The following is a 20,282-nucleotide window of genomic DNA, read 5'->3' on the forward strand; positions in this document are numbered from 1 at the left end:
ATTTGCCTACATTTTTATCATTTAGAACAGTGATGAAATTTGATGGCATGTTTACAAAGACTTCTCAAATCTCAAGAAATTAATACTCTTCTCCACACAGCAAATTCTCAAGGATGTTTCAGAGACTCAAAATGATATCCACAGCATGGTAGTTGAATTCCAACAACTGTTAAATGCAAAGAAAGACATTATCTTGTTCCTGGAAATGTGCTTAAGCACACATCTTGATGTGGAAAATCTTAAAAAAATAATACAAGAGGACAGTGATAGGATTGTTCATATGAATAACTTCTATCATAATAAAATAAAGGTAAGTTTGATTTTTTTCCCCATTTTTCTTTATACCTAATAAAAAATTTGCCTTATGTTCAACAAATGCTTCTGTGTAATACAGTGAAGGTGATCACTTTTTGTATAACAATTATAAATACAGTTAATGGTCTTTAAAAATAGAGAACAAATTCCACATGTACAAACTATTGAGGACAAATCTCATTTTCTTTTCATGTTTCTTCCCTTTCCCTCCTCCCCTTCCCCCCCCCCCCCCAGCCTTATTTTGGTGCCTGAAGCTTATTGGAGCATTAATTTATAGAACATTAATGGTTACCTTGTACCCACCCCTTCATTTCACAAGAAGAGGAAACCGAGAGGTTAACTACCCAAAGGTGACAAAACCAGGAATCAAATCCAAATCTCTGATTCCAAATCCAGATTTCTTCTTTTTATACCATACCTCTTCCATTACCCACAAAGCTTAATGGTACAATGGTGCAACAAGAGTATATAGCACTCTTATAACTAAGGTGTACGGGAAAATAAGAAGGAAGGCCCAGATCCCTGAATTGGCCTGCCTTGACAGAATCACCACCATCCATGGGTTTGGTTCTTTACAGGATTGGATTAGAAATTTGGTTTCATTAATGCTTCTTGTCCATACTCTGGCACTGGCTACAATACAGTACTATACTTCACTTCTGACTTAGCTTGTCATTAACCATGTACACAGTAATAAGTCCTTTCTAGCCCTCTTGAATCCTACTAATTGAGATGGTCATTGAGATGGCATTATGATCCCCTTAACAGCAGCTGAAATGACCCATATATGTATTTGGCCACTTGAAACACTTGGTCACATCTTCATAAATGCAAGTGTAGATGTTTTCTCTGATCATGTGTCCCTTAAAGAAAGATCGTGGTTGTAGTTCCACATACTTTATGGAACTTTTGTCTCCTTCACTGTTGAAAGTCTTAGAAACAATTATCAGCCATTCATATTTCAGTTCCTTGCTTTTGAAATGGGATGATCTGACTTCAATGATGAAACAATATGGGAAGTCCTGGGTTTGAAAGCAAAGAGCATGGGTTCAGATTTTGTCTTTGCTGTTAACTTATGAAAATTGTTCAACCTCCCTAATCATCCTCTAAATAAAATGCAAATTCATTAGCCTCGTTTTCAAGACCTTTACTATTCCCTAATCTCTTTCTTGGTTCCTTTGTATATATTGTTCATCCCCCCCCCCAAGTGGACTCCACTATCCACCCTATCTCCCTTATTGACATTTATTTCAGGATCCATTTTTTGTACTGTCTTCTTACTGATATCCACATCATTCTGCAGATCTCATCTATCAATTTGTTTCCTTTCATTGATTATTTTATTTTATTGCAAATGTTCTATTTTATTTTATCATTACAATTGTATGCATCTGACTTCCTTAATGATAAGCTTTCTGGGGTAGAAGTTCTTTTGTTTTGTTGTGTATGTTCAGGAGAAAATGTCTTGAATTTTTTTCCCTTTAATAGTTGTAAAGGGCTAAAACTCTTGAGTTGATGCACTGGGGTTGGACAACCGAGCACTTGAGGCTAATTACCGATTGGACAATACTGTATTAGCATATGCTTGGAAAATGGCCCTTCCCACCATTCTGTGCTGGCTCCATACAGAGAATTGTAGGAAGGATTAGAGGGTAGAGTAAGACAAGCCAGAGTCACTTTTTGGCAGTAGAGGAAGAGAAAAAAGGTGTGGACATTGCTGTGTCCATTCCCTTCACTTCTATCCCTAAAGACCAAGGACTTTTGCTTATCCTGACTCCGGCTGATTCTAAGGCATCCAGGGTGTTAACTCGGTCTTTACAAATGGTATTTTTTTTTTCCACTTATATATAGATATAGTTACATTTACTTTTGTAAGATTTTGGTTTCCATTTTTTTCATCCCTCCCCAAGATGGCATACCATCTGGTAGAGGTTGTACAGGCACAATCACATTAAATATATTTCTACATTAGTCATGTTGTGAAAGAAGAATCAGAACAAACCATTTGAAAGGAAAAAAAGTAAAAATAACATGTTTTAATTAAGAGTATATAAACATCATTTATAATGTTCAGTTTTGGAATTGTCTTAGATCACTGTATTTCTGAGACAAGCAAAATATCAAAGTAGATCATCACACAGTGTTGTTGAACTTTTAATAATATACACTTAACAAAATGCACTTAATAAACATTTATTGAATTGTGTTGAATAGGCTATTATGAATGAATCATCTGAATTTGAAGACAGAAGTGTTGCTGCATGTAAAGAATGGGAACTTGAACTGAGACAAATGAAGGACAAGAATGAAGAAATGTTAAAGAAGGTCCAAACTACCCATCTAACATTGGATGGTCTGGGTACTCTTACTGTAGGAGAAAATATGAGACATGATCTTAAATTGAGTCACACAAGACAAACCACAAAGGTATTTTAAAAAACAAATTTTGAGAGAGATATTCCTACATGATTTTCTTTAAAATATATAAACAATTGTTTGTATGTATATAGTATGTATACATGGTCAACAAGCAGTCACAACTTTAGGTGAAAACTAGCTTTCTTACAAGAGAAATCAACGTGCATGTGGAACCCAAAGAGTTCATGATCCATTCAGAAGTTTTCATATTTATGATAGTAGGACAAAGGAAAGAAAAGGAAACAGAACTCCACCTAAAGGGACATGGCGTGGGAAGGAGAAAGGTGCAGTAAAGGTTGAAAAGGGCAGAATCCTTTCCAAAAAAGAGAGGAGCAAGATGATGGCAAAAGCCACTTTCTTTTTCCTTGGGAACTATGAAGATAGAGTGGTCTTCTTATCTACAAGGGTCCCTGCTGCACAAGCAGCTCCTTAGCCTAGTGCAGGCTGATTGGCTGGCTGTCTTCTTTCTTAAGGACACACAGGGAGTCCAGATGAACATGCAGACAACACATTGTATCAATCCAGGGGAGCTTCAACCTTGACACACTCAGGACCTACTACAAACTCTGGATCTAGTTTTCCTGCAAAATATGGCAACTCAAAAAGACAAGTTTAGGAGAGACCCCTTAATATTTTCTTATAATATAAATGTTTGTGTGTATATATGTATGTATATATGTGCTTCCTGCTTAATAGCACAGAGAGGTCTGTGTTTAAACTTTTCTAAAACCTAAACTTATTTTGAATTAGTCTTGGGAATGGCTTTGTTTTTGTTTTTGTTTTTTTAAACATAAAGGAATTGTGGCCTATTGAATAGAATGAACTGGTCTTTATATACTATACTATAGTTTTATGGGCAAGAATTATCCTGAAGGAAATAATAATAAATCTTATACTAATGAACCAATATTACATATCACAGTTGATGTCAACCAACAGCCAATAAATTAACTTGACTTTTCCTGGATTTATACTTCTTAATCTAATTACTCCTTTATTTAACTGCCCTTGAAATTTATGTAAAGCAAGTTTGAGATTTAGGGGTTTTTTAAATGCACTGTAATTTTGTGGGGGAGAAAGAATAAATATAAAAATATCATTTTTGATCATGACAACTAGAGTCTACCAGTTTACTAAAGTTATAGTAATTGTAATACAATGTCTTATGGACTTCTGATACTGGTTTTTGGTTAACAGCATATATAAAATAAATGGAATTAGCTGCATTATTCTATTAGATAGAAAGCCACTTTTTAAGGGAAATTTATACCCTTATTAACAAATATGTACCTATGGTATACATAGCTATACTATGTCTTATTCATATATTAAATCATGTAATAGAAAATTATATTCCTGCATTTTTGCTTCTAATTTTTAAAAATGTCTTTTTTATATGAAAAAGGATAATGGAGTCCAGATAGATTAAATTTGATCTCTTTCCTTAACATCTTTGACAACTGATGCCAAAAAAGTTATTTAAAAATACTTACCAAATGGAACATATTGTCAGGTTAAGTTTAAATAGTAAACTTGACATTAAAATGATTCTAAGAGGTATAAGGTAAAGTTTACTATTTAAACTCTTTAAAATAGGAAATTCAAGAAACTGCATTTCATGAAGACAAAGAAAACAAGCAGAAAAAAAAGGCAATGCAGAAAAATCTTGAAGTGTCTACAGTTGGGAGTAACAAACAACTTCAAAGTCAACAACCAACAGTGCAAAGTCAGGTGAGCTGTCTCCATGCACTGCCAACTTTTTGGAGGGTGTGCAGCTCTATTTTTAAAATGTCCTTTTCCATGAAAGGCCAAAAACAGTTTAAAAAAAAAAAAATCAACTGTATTTCCATTTCTAAATCTTTTTTTTTCTATTGGGAATTTCCCTTAAGTGTTTTTCCTCCTATTTTCTGTTGGATAAAGTATGGGAGGGTATATGTGGGAGTAAGGATGTGGATATGGGGATGGATAATTATGTGGGAGGGGAGAGTTATAGTGGGTATGTTTTCTTGATTCCTTCAACCACTTCAGATGAAAAGGAGATTCAAGTGTCACCTGGTTCACCTCTATTGCCTCCTTGCTGTATAGATTTCTACTTGTACATCCCATTTGCATTATTTAATTTTCCTCCTCCATTGTGTTTCTCTTCCCCACTTTTTCCCATCTCCAATTACATTTTCATTTGGGGAAAAGAAAAAAAAAAGTATATCTATTATACATTGATATTACATTGATATTACTACTATTTCCAAGAAGAACTATTCCTGTTCCATGTGAATCTTAATGGAGTGTTTTCTTTTTTAAAATACCTGTTATAGATTCAATTAAAAGATTCATTTAAATAATAATTTCAGTGAAGTAGCAGGACATCTATTATTTAGTGATGTTTGAAATTTTAGCTATTCCTAAATTCTGTTTTTTAATTTCTATTGCACCTTAAATTTCTTAAAAGGACATCAAAGCTGTATCCAGCAAAGAAATTGATGATCTCAAGATGCAACTCGTGAAGTTAAACATGGAAAAATTGAATGAGTCCAAGAAGCTTGAAAAAGAGTATGTTTTTGTTTCTTTCTCTTGACTTAGAATTGTCTTAATGGTCTTTCATTCTTAGACGCAAGGATTAACCTGTCATAACTGGTAAAAGAAAAGAAAACCATTAAATACTTTTTATTGATTGTATAAAGAGATGTGGCTTATTAAAAAAATGCAAATATGAATCCTAAACAACTATTCAGGCCAGTATAAGTAATGTTGGTCATAACCTGCTTTATCTTACATAAGGAAACTAGTCTTACATCTGAAATTATATGTCATTGTTCAGTGTATGTGTATATATATGTATTGTTCAGTGATTTTTTTCAGTCCTGTCATTTTGGTTTTTCTTGGCAAAGATACAGGACGGGTTTGCCATTTGCTTCTCTAACTCATTTTACAGATGAGGAAACTGAGGCATGCAGACTTAAGTGAGATACCCATGATCACACAGCTAGGAAGTGTCTGAGCCTGGATTTGGACTCAGGAAGAGGAGTCTTCCTGACTCCAGGCCCAGCACTCTTGTAGCTGAACCTCTGAGCTGCCCAGGTATATATCATTAGTTACACATCTTCAATATTTAGGTTGTAGAGGTTTTTTTAAATATTTCATACTTTTTTCCCCACTACATGTATTTGTATCATGATTGTCTTTTTTGGATTATCATAATCCTAGAGTCACAAAAATCATGTTTTAACACTAGTTTGTTCGCATTCTTCATGGAGCACAATCGAACTGTTTTTCTTAATTTTATGTTAGTAAAACCTAGTTCATTTATGTTAGAAGCTTTAATTTTGTCTTTAAAATACCTAGAAAGTTTTACTAATGACTTTCATCCGATTTGCAAATCACTTCAGGAACTACATTTACTACATTTTCATGTCCTTCTATAATAAAAGCTGGTGACAGTCACCTTATTTGCTCTATCATTAAGTAGTAGCTAGCAATTCATGAATTACTAGTTTTGTTCTGTGGACAATGACTAATTCTGATTTTAGCTATAATACATATTCACCTTAGACCAAGTCATAGGTAGAATTTACCTTCTTATTTTTGGAGATAGTCTCATGTTATCACTTCTAGTATTTTAAAAAAATTTTCTAGAATGTGTCATGTTACTATAGCCTAGATATTTATGCTGCTGCCTTTAGTTCTCCCCTTTAAAAAGTTTTTTCCTTGATTGTTGTGTATACCTTTATTTTTAGAGATCAAATCTCTCTCTCAAAGGGTATTTTAGCCCAGTCATCCAAGTTAGAACTACTTGATTTTCCAAAATATCAATCATCAAGCATTTATTAAGTACTTGCTTGGCTTATTGCCAGGAACATATTAGATGACTAATACCAAAAAAAAAAAAAAAAAAAAAGTTAAATAATCCCAGCACTCAAGAGCTTATATGTGATACATACTATCAGAAAAAAAATTTGATTTTTTTCATTATTCGGCTTTATAAAAAAAATAGATAAAGATAATGGAGGATATCAGGAAAGAACCATCAACTAAGAAGGTCAAGAAAGGTTGCATGTAGCATATTGTGCTATAATTGAGCTTTGTAGTATACTAGGAACTCAAGAGGCAAGGATGAGGATAAAATATTTCAGTCATAGAGGTAGTCATTGCAAAAGCACATTGAGTACAGATGGAATGCCATGTATGAAGAACAGCAGGAAGGCTGAAATATCTGAACTGTAGAATATAAATGGAAATGATGTAGAATACTAATGGAAAGGTCAGTTTAAGTCAGGGGTCCTCAAACTTTTTAAATAGGGGGCCAGTTCACTGTCCCTCAGACTGTTGGAGGGCCAGACTATAGTAAAAACAAAAACTTTGTTTTGTGGGCCTTTAAATAAAGAAACTTCATAGCCCTGGATGAGGGGGATAAACGTCCTCAGCTGCTGCATCTGGTCCGCAGGCAGTTTAAGGACCCCTGGTCTAAACTTTGGTATAAAGAACTTTGAACTTTTTGATTTTAGATGTGATAGGAAATTGCTGGCATTTATTGAGTAGTAGAGTGACGTGAGCAGACCCACTCTTTAGGAAAGTCACTCCAGCTATGGATAACTTGAAGTGGGAAGACTTGAATCAGAGTGATCAACTTGTTACTACTCTACCAGTAGAGTACTGTAACAGTACTCTAGGTCAGGATGGGGCACTAGGTGGTTTAATGGGTAGAATACTGGACCTGAAGTAGACTCATCAAATCTGGCCTCAAACACTTATTAGCTGAGTGTCACCAGGGCAAGTCATTTAACTCTGCTTCAGTTAAGTGATCTAGAGAAGGAAATAGCAAAGCATTCTAATATCTTTGCCAAGGAAACCCCAAATGGGGTCATAAAGAGTTGAACATGATTGAAACAACTCAACAGCCACAAAATGTAGAAAGTATTCAACAGAAGATCTGTAAGTACAGCAACTGATTTTAATTTTTATCTGTAATGTGAAGTTAAATGATATTGAGATTGTGAACCTGAGTGATAGTCATACCTTCAAAAACTAAAAAGAAGATAGTGGGATATGGGACTTATCTTCATAAAGATGTTAATTGAATCCATTGTAACTAATAATTACACTAGTGATTGCCCAGGGCAACACTTGGGGGCATACCAGTTAGGTAATGTGATATAGAAGAAGTAAAAAAAATATGCCATTCCCTAGCCTAAAGAGCTCCAGCAGGTTAAACAGAAAAATCTTTTTTGTCCAGATTATCCTAGCCATCATTTGCTAAGAGCTAATGATTAATGTGCTTAATGTCAATTAGATTAATGTGCTTCATGTCTTTTTTCTTTTCTTTACATCAAGCATATAATTTGGTAAATTTTGGCACTGGTACTAGTTTTTAAAAAATTTTTAGATTAAGGTATTTTGAATTTTTTTTTCAAGTGAGAAGAAAAGGTAGAGCATACAAATACAGACTGTACTTTTCTAGGAATTGGACTGAAAAAGGCATAATAAAAGACTGTTCTTGTGACTTAGTGTGGAGAACTTTTCTATGAGGAGCTTTCTCTACCAATGCAACACCCTCTTAGAACCAATAGTTCTAATGAATTGCCTAGAACACAAGTGATTTGGCTAAGTTCACACAGAGAATAAGTGTTATCAGAGACACATTTACTTGGTTCCAAGACCAGCTCACTTTCCACTAAACCACAATATCCTTTGGCTGGGGGGGGGGGGGGAAGAGCCAATAGAAAACCATATCAGGAAGCATATCAAAAGAATTTGTCCCATAATATTAAAAAGATAAAAATATGATTGAGTGTTTTTAAGAGATTTCATGTAATCGGCACAGAGTCACTACCATCATACTTCATTGCTGCTATTTACTGACAATTTTTTGGACTGGTGTTTTTACTTATTATTTGTTTTCTTTTATGATCTTTTATTAGAATTGTTTCTAAAACTGCTATAATAGAGCACATGGAAGAAATTATAAGCCAACTGAAGGAAAATCTTAGAAGAGCACAACAGTGCAATGATACCTCAAGTAAGTACAGAATAGAAATATTTTGATCACTTCTTTGTTGTGCTTATAGCCTCCATGTGGTTAGATTTTTATATCTGCTTCAGGAGGCTGCTATGATACTGAAAAATGCTAAAGTTTAAAGATTGCATTAATTTCTCTAAATGGCCAACAATAAGATAATCTATACCATTCTGTTGTCATCTTTATTTGAACTTTTGAACTGGTATTGTTTTCCTTAGTTTATTATAGCTTTACTGCCTATTTAATAAGATTCTTATGAAATTTAAGTACATTTGAGCAATCAAGTATTTATTAAGCACCTCTCATTGTGGATTTAGGAAGTACAAAGAATGAAAATAATCCCTACTTGGGAGATACAGGTACATATAAAAACATAAAGCATAAATATAAAGTTAGTATGCACATGTTCAGAATAGTTAAATCCATGGTACTTTGGGAAAGAGAGCACTTGCAAGTTGGAAAGATCAATAAAAGCTTAATGCAGCCTCAGCTATATCTTCAACAAAGACAGGGACTCTATGAGGTTAAGAAGGGCTTTCATTCCAGTCTGGTAAGATGCCCAGTATAAAGTCATGAGAAAAAGAATAAGGGTCTTCTGTTAAGGAATAGAGAAAGCCAAGCTAGTTTGTATCTCATAGTGAGAGAAGGGAGGAGTCATGTCAAACAAGGCTGAAAAGATTGTATAGAACTTAAATAGAGAAGTCTATATTTTATCCTAAAGACACTAATTAGGAAGCCATTAGAGTTGGTTGAGTAGGAAAGACTAGATCAGATTTATGCTTAAAAATGATTTCAGCTTCAGTGCATAATGTAGATTAGAATAGAGAGATTTGAAGCTATTACAATAACCTAGGCCAGAAGTAAGGATAAGCGAGCTAAAGTATGTGGAGAAATGGCTCAGATGCAAAAGAGGTTAGAAAGATATTAAAATTAGAAACTTGAAGTATCCAGCATAATGCCCAGCAAATGGTGGCACCTTCTTTGACAGAAATAAGAAAGAGAGGAGGGCTTCAGAGGTAAAATAGGCATAATAAAAGACTGTTCTTGTGACTTAGTGTGGAGAACTTTTCTATGAGGAGCTTTCTCTACCAGTGCAACACTCTCTTAGAACCAATAGTTCTAATGAATTGCCTAGAACACAAGTGATTTGGCTAAGTTCACACAGAGAATAAGTGTCATCAGACACATCTACTTGGTTCCAAGACCACCTCACCAGTTTTAGATTTGTTGATTTTAAGATCTATGGAATAACTATTTTGAAATGTCCAATAGATGATTGGTGATACAGGACTGTAGTTCAGGAGAAAGTCTGGGTCTGTTCTGAAAGTCATCTGCATAAAAATGATAATTAAACTCTTGGAAACTCACAAGGTTATCATGAGAGAGAATATAGAAAGAGAAAAGGCCCCAGGACAGAACTTTGGGAAATATTCACAGTTAAGGATGTAACCCTTTTGTTGGTGACCAACAAAAGAGGCTGACAAGAGTTAGTCAGACAGGTAGAAGGCAAATGAGGGAATGAGTATAAAAATCCAGGAGGAGGGGATGGGTCAACAGCATTACTTACATTCAGCAGGTAAGTTGTGAAGTATTAGGGCTGAAAAAAAGACTTTCAGATTTGGCAATTAAGAAATCTCAAACTCTCCTTCCTTCCCCCCACGTTAGGAACATCTTTTGTATACTCTCTGCCATATTTCAGCTACGTTTAGGCCCCCATCACCTCCTCTCTAACCTATAGCAGTAACTTGCTCGTTGATTTCCCTGCCATGAGTATCTGTCCATGTCAATCCATCTTCCACTCAACTGAAAATTTGTTCTTCCTAAAGGTAGATCTGACCATGTCATCTCCAGTGGCTTCCTCCAAGTGGTACTCCAGTGGTCACCTCCAAGATCAAATATCAATTCCTCTTTTTAGTTTTGAAAGTTCTTCATACCTTGACCCTTTCTTTCCCTTCCAGTCTTCTTATTCCTTGTGTACTCTATGACACATTGACACTACCCTCACCCTTCATTCCCCAACCCTGGGCATTTTCCTTTATCTGTCTCCCATTGCCTGGAGCTCTCCCCCCCACCCCTTATTTTTACCTCCCGACTTTCTTCAAATCCAAGCAAAATTTTCACCTGAAAAACAAAACAAAAACCTTTATTCAATCCTTTTTTAATAGTAGTGCTTTCCTCCTGAGATTAGCCCCAGTGAATCTTGGAAAGATCTTGTATGTTCTTGTATGTATTTTTACTAGACTGTAAAGTCTTTGAGAGCAGGAACTGGTTTTTGCCCATCTATCCTGATATAGTTTGATGTGGTATATAGTAGTATATATAAGTCTCTTATGCTTCCTCAGTGGAATCCAATTGCACCGGTGATTTCTTTGAATCGTACCTTTGCACAACACAAAGCATCTCTCATTTCTGGCTCAAATGTGTTTGTTTCCCTCACTAGTGTTAGAGCCATCTGGTCATGCTCAGGCTTCACATACCCCACTGACTTGTGGAGGTGGTAGTGGTATCATACAGAGCACAAAAGCACTGATCTTAAAAGCAGACCGTGTGAGGCTCGAGAGAGAGATTAGCAAGTTAAAGAAACAGAATGAGTATCTGACAAATCATCAGAGTCAGCTGTCAAGGTAAGAGCACGCAAAATATATTTACTTCATTGTGTTTATCATGTCTGGGTTCAGTTCACTCGGTTTTGTTGCAAATGTTGGGTATAATCTAGAATTCTATTTCAAATTCTGTTGTTTAAGGGGTAAGGGTGAAAGTCAACCAATTCACAGACAATCTTAGTACCCCAGAGTTCACACTCTTTATTTGTAAGAGAGCCATCCAATGTTAAATTGAACCCTCAATGTTAAATCACCATCTGGTCTAGCGGTTTTCAAAGTGTAATTTGGTACTAAGCTACTTATTTATAAACAAAGTAAAGGGAAGCATAGGCAAACCTTCTGGAAAGAGGAAGAAGGTGTATATTGAAGGAGGACAATCTTGCTGCTCAGAGCACTGATTTCAGGGACACTGTCATTTGGATTAAGACAACCTAGATTTTCTTTGATCTTCAATAACTAACTAGTCATAAATGACTAAAAAAAATGACATAAAATATTTTATAGTAACTGACTACATAATAAATATAAATAGTAATATAATAATTTAATATTAAATATATTAAAATATAAAAATTTAATATAAATTAAATAGCACTCAGTATATAAGATACCTTATATCTTTACATTAACTTTGTGAGGTAGATGCCATTAGTTAAGGAAACTTAGGTATGTATGTTTCACATATATTTATAGATACACTCCAGATTTCCCCAAACTCCCAAGTGCAACATCTCACTGGATCAGAAAGACATTTTCCTATTAACTCTTCTTTCCTATTAACTCACATTCTTCTCTTTCCTGGGTTATCTGGGTGACTGTATTAAAACCATATCTGTCTTCTACTCTTTTTATAATTGCCTTTATTTTAAAGTAATCACCTTTTTTACATAGTTCTTTTACAAAGTATATTTTAATCTTCTTGAAATTTATGTAACATAAAATTGAATTACCTATGATGGGGAAGAATAGAACCTGCCCTTTAGTAAGAATAGACCACAGCAATAGACTAGAAACTTAGGCTAAATATTGACGTTCTAATTATTTTAATGATGTTGACTTTTTTTTTTTTTAACATCACACTATATGTCCTTTTAATTAGTCCTGAATGATTAGAACATGAAATATTTAATTAAACAAAGGTTCCATTTTTTAAAACTGGGGAGGAGGAAGGGGTGTATTTGTTTCTGATCTGACACTTGATTTTTTTTTTTTTAAAGATTCAAAGATATTTTCTTCCTTTCTAGTCTAGTCTAGAATTTAAATAGTTCAAAGGATTCCATGCAATATACTAAATCTTAGAGGAAATTATGATTTAAATTTTAATTATTTTATTTCTTTTTGAAATAAAAGGTCATGATTAATTATAGGTTTTTTACTGTTTTCAATTAGGTGTGTAAAAAGAATAATTAAATTGTTAAAAAATAGGCATCAAATCTCTTTCTTTGTCATCATTGTATATGGAGCTCATTGGCAGACCCTACTATGCCTGTCCCTGAACTATACAAATGTTTGTACAATTTGACTTATATGGTGAACTTTTATCTTTTAGTACTTCATAACTTCAGTATACTACTGGGAATTCATCACATAACACTTATGATAAAATTAAGATTCTACTCCAGAAAAACTAAAAAATTGTCAGCTTCTGACTCACTTTATCTACAATTTCTGACCATTCCTTAATCTTCTCTATAAAGAGGACACAATGATGTAACATTCTTCTTCTAGGATTACTACCTTTTTGGTTCATATCTCCTAAGAAAGAAAATAAGAAACTATATTAAAGAGAATATAACTCTGTGTATTCAGTGGCCTACAGATGTGTAACTTTTTCACAGTGAACTAATTAGGACTAGTTTATCACTTTAGAAGTCTACAAAGGGATAGAGGTGAAACCTGTTATTTAGTCAGTAGAAGATTATTTTCATTTTCTGGATTATAAAGCATTAGTGCAATTGAGAGGTTAGTATATAAATATAGATACATTTCATTTCAGTGTCATTTCTATGTATGTATACCTATTTTGTTTTCTTTCTAAGCCACAATTTTCATCTTGTCAGAGAAGTCAAAAAATGGAAAGAGAGAGCCCTTAAAAAGGAAGCACAAGAACTTACTTGTGTCCATTCTCCAAAATCTCCTAAACTGGCAGAAATGGCATCCCTAAAGAGACAATACACATCACCTCTGTGTAAAGAGCAGATTTCACAGGAAACTTTGCCAAAGGATTCACCAAAATCTTGGGCATATGATGGACGGTCCAAGTCTCTACCAGTCACTTGTCTTAATAGCTATTTTGATAACTCTGGCCTAGGCCTACTCCCAGGTATGTAATACAAAGGAGGGAGAAGGGGAAACATCGGTTAATATATGTAGTTTTAAAAAAACTATTTGGCCTCAAATGGCAAATTTAGACAAGAATTTTGAGCTTTGCAAGTTCACAATACCATGAAAGAAATCTTATGGTTTTGACCCTATAAGAATAGACACAGCAAAAGATTGTTAACCCAGTGGGGATTCATTTATGTTATTTATCTTCTCTATACCCTTTCCTCCCCCTGATGTATAGAGAAGCAACTTTTAAGATTATGAGATCTTGAATATTCTTTGACGATTAAGATTATTATTAGTGACAATCAACAGCAAATTGATTAAATGCTTAAAATGCTTTAAAGTTTGCAAAGCACTAACTTTTCATTGTATAAAAAAGGATAAGCATAATGAAATGGAAGCTATAAATACTATTTTTTCCTTAAAACATGCCCTTTAGTAATTATGCTAATTTAAGTAAAAGAGCTAAAAAGAATAATTTTGAATCATCTCTATGAATGGATAACAAAATAGTATTAAAATTAAAAATAGATCATCTCCTAAAACAGCCACACTTTGGGAGATTTTTTAAAATTTCTTTTTAAGCAGTAGGAAGACACATAAAAACTAATGAGAATATAAATTAATAAAATGATTTAAATGTGATTTTATTGCTTCCAAGAATATATAGTTAATTGAGTTAATTATAATACTAAGTAAAAATTCTGTTGGACCAGCTTTCATAGATAGGTAAGAAGCATTGGTAATTAGCACTTTTTAAATGTACAAATAAACTGTTAAAGCACTGTAGGGTTTTTTAAGCTTGAGAAAAAACTGTTATGACAAATTCAAACATCCTCTGTAATGCTCAGTTGATTCATTATATTAAATAATTTATTTAGCAAGCTTTTTTGGGCAAAGATAATATAAAAGTAATATAAAGATAATATAAAAGTAATCACAAATCAGCAAATTGATGGCTTTAGACCAAGAGGGTGTTTATTTCAGTGGTGGGCTTCTGACTACTATTAACTTTTGTTATTTTTTTTTTCTTACAGAAGTAGCTTTCAGTTCTACAAGTGATTCTATTAAAGGTGAATTTCAATTTATCATGGTACAGATAAATGGGAAAACAAAAGTTTATGAATCTCTTAAGATTTCACTTAGATAGTCCCTTTCTTTCTTCTCATGGCAATTTCATTCTTCTCAAACACTTATAGTTTCTGCTATCTCTGGTATCACCAGTGAGCACCTAATTATCAAATACAGTAGTCTTTTTTTTTTTCCCCAAAGGCTTTTAGTAGCTTTTAACATTTTTATTGATTGCCCCTCTTTGCTTACCTTTAATGTAGATATTTCTCAATGAAGTGTCACTAGGTCATTTCTCTTTTCCTTTGGCAATTTCATTTATTCCAATGACTTCAAAGCAATAAAACATACTGGATTTGGAATCAAGAATACCTGGATTTAAATCCCAAATAGACACAAGGAGGTCATCTTTCTGAACCTCAATTTCTTCATTGGTAAAACAAGGATAATTGTATTGCCTCCTTCACAAGGTTGTGGGGTTTAAATAGGATAATGTGCATATAAAGTACTTTCTAAAGTATAAAGCATCTAATTGACAGTTATTGTTATTACCATCCCCTCTCAGTATATAACACCCAAGGCAGCACCTCTAGCCTGACATTTGGAGCACCAAACAGACATCTCTACTTCTTCTAAGACATTTCCATGAATATTTTGAAACTTAATGAATCTGAAACTGAGTCCCTAAACTAGCTTTTCTTCCACCTTTTCTAACACTAGCTGCAGCACTGTCATTTATTTGCCTCATTTCCCATTTTCATGATCTTAAGGTTATATTTGATACTTTCTTTCTTCCTTGCATAACATTAACCTAAGCTATTAAGAACCTAGATCACAGGATAATCACTTCAGGTGATAATTTGGCAGAGAATACAGATTCCCCAAAGAGAAAATAGGGGCCCACAGAGATTGACGTTTGCCCAGAGTTACATAGAAAAGGAGCACAAAACCTTTCATATCCTTTCTCTTTGCTTCAGGATCATTGCCACAATCCTAATTTCAACTCTCATGATGACCTTATTGGATTATTATAGTACTCATTCCCACTTTTACTCTCTCCCCTTATACTCTGTTTAATACTGTATTTAAAATAGTTGCTTACCTGGAAATGTACTCCTGTCACTCCTGTACTGAAATCTATAAATTTATTATCCAAGTGAAACTCACAACTCCACCAACTGGCGTCATTTCATCTAATATATATTATATTACTTCCTCCCTGGACATTATCTCTGTCAACACATATCCTGTTCTCATGTCCTTTAAATTTCATCCCCAATATCAACTTTCAGAAACTTTCTTTGATTAGTAACAGCCTTTGCCCACAGTTTATTCTAAAGAATTAACCGTGTATAACTATGAATTAGACCATTCAGTGTGTTTCATACCCCAACTAGACTAGAAACTTTCTGTGAACTGAATCTGAATTTTGTAATTTCCCTTTAACTCTTACAATTGTAATTTGATTGTAGGTACATATATATGTAATATGGTGTTTTGAATATAAGTAAAATTGGGTGTTTGGGATTTTTTCTTTCACAGGGACTCAAACTCCAGGAGAAGAAAATACAGAATCTCTAATGCATCAATGGCAGACTTCTTCAGGAAAAGACGCACCTGAATGTAAAACTCAATAATTTTATTTTTATGGAACGTGAACATTCCAGATTCTTCACAACACTTATATGTAGTTTAGCATTTTTCCCAACCACTGCAATCATAGTTTAGTTAAATTTTACTGTTGTTTTCTCTCAGCATGCCACTAATGTTTCTGGATAAATGAATAGGAAACAAGGTGTTAAATCAGTAAAGAATGGTACCAAAATGTTTATTTTATTTGTAAATGTTGAAATACTTTTGAAATAGTTTTTATTTAAAAGGAGCTTCTGTGGAATACAAAATTATGGAAGGAATTTCTCATGCTGAGCAATTGAAGATGAAGAAAGATAACTTAAATCATATGATCATCATTTTATCTTCCTCTTTTTTAAAAAATGTATATGTGTAAAATTGTATTATAATTTTTTCCTTTCATATTATGCCTTGTTTTATAAAGCCTATACTCATATTGCATTCCCTTCTAGAGTATAAGCTCCATGAAGTAATCGTGTCTTCTTTATATCCCTCATCTGGCTTTAGCATCTACTCAACAAATGCTAATTAACAGTAAATAAAATTAATAAATAAAATGCTGATCCTGCTTCATTGTACAGCAATTTTCACAAAAATTCATTTCTAAAAATGGATTCAAAGGAACAGTCATTGTCCCTTCAACATGTCTTAAAAAATCAGACAACCTTCCTGAAAATAAAATCTTATCCATAGCAATTTTGTTTAATTGCTTGATTTTTGTAAAAGGAGGAGAGGTTGAGAATATGAAATATTAGCAAAAACTGAACATTTTAAAAGGACTGTTTAATGTATGTATCATAATACAAGAGTTGTTTTTTTTTTCTTTATTCATTTTCAACTTAAATACAGAAAGATCAAAAAAAATTTTCCATTTACACAAAATATAAGAAGAGGATTCAATATAAAACCATGAAATGTTTTGCATAATTTCACATTTGACTTCTAATTGCAGGAGGATGGAGAGAAGTAGGGGAAAGAATCTTGAACTCAAAAAGTTTTAAAAATAAATGTAAAAAATGATTTTGCATGTAACTGGGGAAAATAAAAATGTTAAAATAAAATTATATATGTGTATGTATAATGATGAATTTCCATTTCACATAATTTACTTTTTAAAAAACCTATAATAAATAAATCATTTTCAAAGCTGCCCTGTTTTTCTGTACTTCCCATTTTCTTTCCAAATTTTCTTTGTTGTTTGCTTTGTACTTTTTCCTCCCTCCCTTCCCATGCCACCCTAAAAAAGACTGTCATTAGACAAAATAACATAAATTTCATTTATATGACTTAATGTGTAAAACCATACAACAATTTAACAATTCTTTTTCTGGATATGGAAAGCATCTTTCTCCATGAGTTCTTTGTACATGATTGAGTATTATGATGCTCAAAATGAATTAGTCATTCCAAGTTCTTTTTTAGCTCTAGAAAACAAGTATCTCTAAATAGCTTAACTATATACATAAATATATAAAATAACTTTTAGGTAGTCCAACAATTCTCATACTGTCTCTCCTTGATCTGTTCTTTATATCAGTTGCTTTTCTAATGAGATGTTTCACATTCTCGTTTTTACTTTTTTTTTTTTGTTTCATTATTTGTTGGTGTCTTTTTCTTCCTTAAGTTTTTAGATTTCTTTTTCTAATTGGTCGACTTTTTTATTTTGATTTTCCTTTGAAGTAGGAGTGGCTTTTTGGACTTCACTATCTTTTGAATATGAACCCAGATCTTCTCTACACTCATTTTTTACCTCAGTATCCTTCTCTGAAGTTGAGCCCAGTCTTCCCTATTTCCAGAGAAACTTAATATGGTTGGGCTCTTTCTCCTTTTCCTGCTCATTTTTTTTTTTAATAGTTGTTGGTCTAATCATATCTAGTCCTAGGGAGTCCAGGATGGTGCCTCTGACATCAGGTCCTCCTTTTCCTTTCTGTCCTGGAACCTAAAACCAAGAACTCTTGCCTTTCTGTAAGTAGCCACAGCCAGCAGGGTCCCTGGCCTACTGCTTCCACATTTACTGGGTATATGCTGACTGGTTCCTTGCTACCCACAGCCTTGTCTCAGCAGTACAACTGGGCGTGCCATCCTTTATTATTATCTGAGGTTCCTTGCTGAGACAAGCAACTCCACAATTTCTGGGTGGGGTGAAGAATCCTATGGATGAGGCCAAAACGACTTCCCAACCTAGACATCAGGGCTTGCCACTTGCTGTTTCCATGGAGCTAAACTAGAGGTGTTTACACTTCACACAGATCAAACTTCATTCCTGGTATTTTTCTTCCACCCAGTTGTCCCAGGAAGACCATTGTTCTGCACCAAATCTTGTTTTTACTGCTTTATATGTACTTTGAAGCATTATTTTGTCTTGTTTATAGAAGAAATCTGAAGAGTTTAGAATTTTCTGACCTACTTCTCCATCTTCCCAGAATTCTTTCCTCAATCTTTTCTTTTAATAGACAATTTCTCAGATAAAGGTCTTATATCTCAAATATATAAAGAACCTTATTAAATTTAAAATAATGACTCATACTCAATTGATAAATGGACAAAGAATCTGAACAGGCAGTTTTTGTTGAAATTAAAAACCATAAACATGAAAAATGCTCAATCATTATTGAATAGAGAAATGCAAATTAAAACAACTTTGAAATACTATTTTACACATGTCAAAATTGATTAAAAGGTAGATGCCCTTCTTTCCCTTCAGGAAATTGCCAAACCAAGTTGTGGTATATGATTGTGATAGAATACTACTGTCATATAAGAAATAATTAGCTGACTAATTTGGAAAAACATGGAAAGATTTGGACTTGTGAAGGAAGATACCTACCTCCAGTGAAGGAAATGACAAATATGCATAGTATAGTTTTACATATATGTATATATATAGATTCATGTTCAATTTTAGCCTTCTCTGGGGTGGGGTACAGAGAAAGGAAGAAAAGTGCACAGCACTTTTTCCAGCCCAGCAAAGGGGAGTAATGTGTAAGAAGATGGAATGATAAAAGGGACCAGGTTGGAAAGACCTTTAAATGCCAAATAGAAATATATAATTAATTGCAAAGGCAATGGCGAGCTACTTAAAGTTTATTGAGTAGAGAAATAAGGATAATTACTTTATCAGCTACAATAGATATGGAGAATGTATTGGAATGGGAAAAACTTGAATCAGGGAAATCAGTGAGAAAAGCTATTACAACTGTCTGGGCAAGACATAATGAGAGGCTAGATTAGGATGTGAGTGGGTGAGAAATATGTCATAGGAAAAAATTACAAGATTTGGCAACTGAATAAGTAGGATGAAAGGAAAGAGTCAAAAATGGCACTAAGGTTAAAACCTAGATGAAAATTAGGATGGAACACATCCTCAAGAGTAATGGAAACTCTAAAAGAATGATGAGTTTGGTAGAAAAATATGAGCCAAATTTTAGATGCCTATGGGACATCCACTTAAAAATGTGAAAGAGTTAGTGATGGTAAACTGGATCTTGGGAGAGAAAAAGCTGGAAAAAGATATCATGCACATAAAGATAATAAACATTCAGGGCTGGGCAAGAAAATGTTAAAATAATAATAATAATAAGATGTGATGATGATCCAGCAAAAGAAACTGAGAACTGATCAGACAGGTAGGAGGAGAACCATGAGAAAACAATATTATGAAAATCTATAGAGCTCAAGAAAGGAGAGTAATCAATGGTGCCAAAAACTACAGGAACCAAGATGGATGAGAATTGAGGAAAAGCATTGGTTATTAAAAGATCATTGGTAACTTTGCAGAAGAAAGTTTCAGTCGAATGATAAGGCCAAAAGTTGTGAATTACAATAGTGAAGGCACATTTTTTCTAGGATTTTAGTGGAGAAGGTGAGAAGAGATACAAGGTTAGGAGATGTTAGGATCGAGTGAA

At 33.7% G+C, this 20,282-nt stretch overlaps 1 protein-coding gene across 1 annotated transcript in view; it reads left to right on the top strand.

The window, feature by feature from the left end:
• Positions 1-17,527, top strand: part of CENPE (centromere protein E) — a 92,279-nt gene extending 74,752 nt beyond the window's left edge. Inside the window, exons 42-50 of the mRNA XM_051966710.1 lie at positions 101-310; positions 2,530-2,742; positions 4,330-4,464; positions 5,183-5,283; positions 8,649-8,746; positions 11,187-11,370; positions 13,410-13,672; positions 14,715-14,750; positions 16,288-17,527. Of these exons, the coding sequence (XP_051822670.1) occupies positions 101-310; positions 2,530-2,742; positions 4,330-4,464; positions 5,183-5,283; positions 8,649-8,746; positions 11,187-11,370; positions 13,410-13,672; positions 14,715-14,750; positions 16,288-16,382 (1,335 nt within the window). The 3' untranslated portion in view covers positions 16,383-17,527. The remainder of the gene's footprint in view (positions 1-100; positions 311-2,529; positions 2,743-4,329; positions 4,465-5,182; positions 5,284-8,648; positions 8,747-11,186; positions 11,371-13,409; positions 13,673-14,714; positions 14,751-16,287) is intronic.
• Positions 17,528-20,282: the final 2,755 nt, after the last annotated feature.

Source organism: Antechinus flavipes, chromosome 6 (genome assembly GCF_016432865.1).
Source record: "Antechinus flavipes isolate AdamAnt ecotype Samford, QLD, Australia chromosome 6, AdamAnt_v2, whole genome shotgun sequence".
In the NCBI taxonomy this organism is placed as follows: Eukaryota; Metazoa; Chordata; class Mammalia; order Dasyuromorphia; family Dasyuridae; genus Antechinus; species Antechinus flavipes.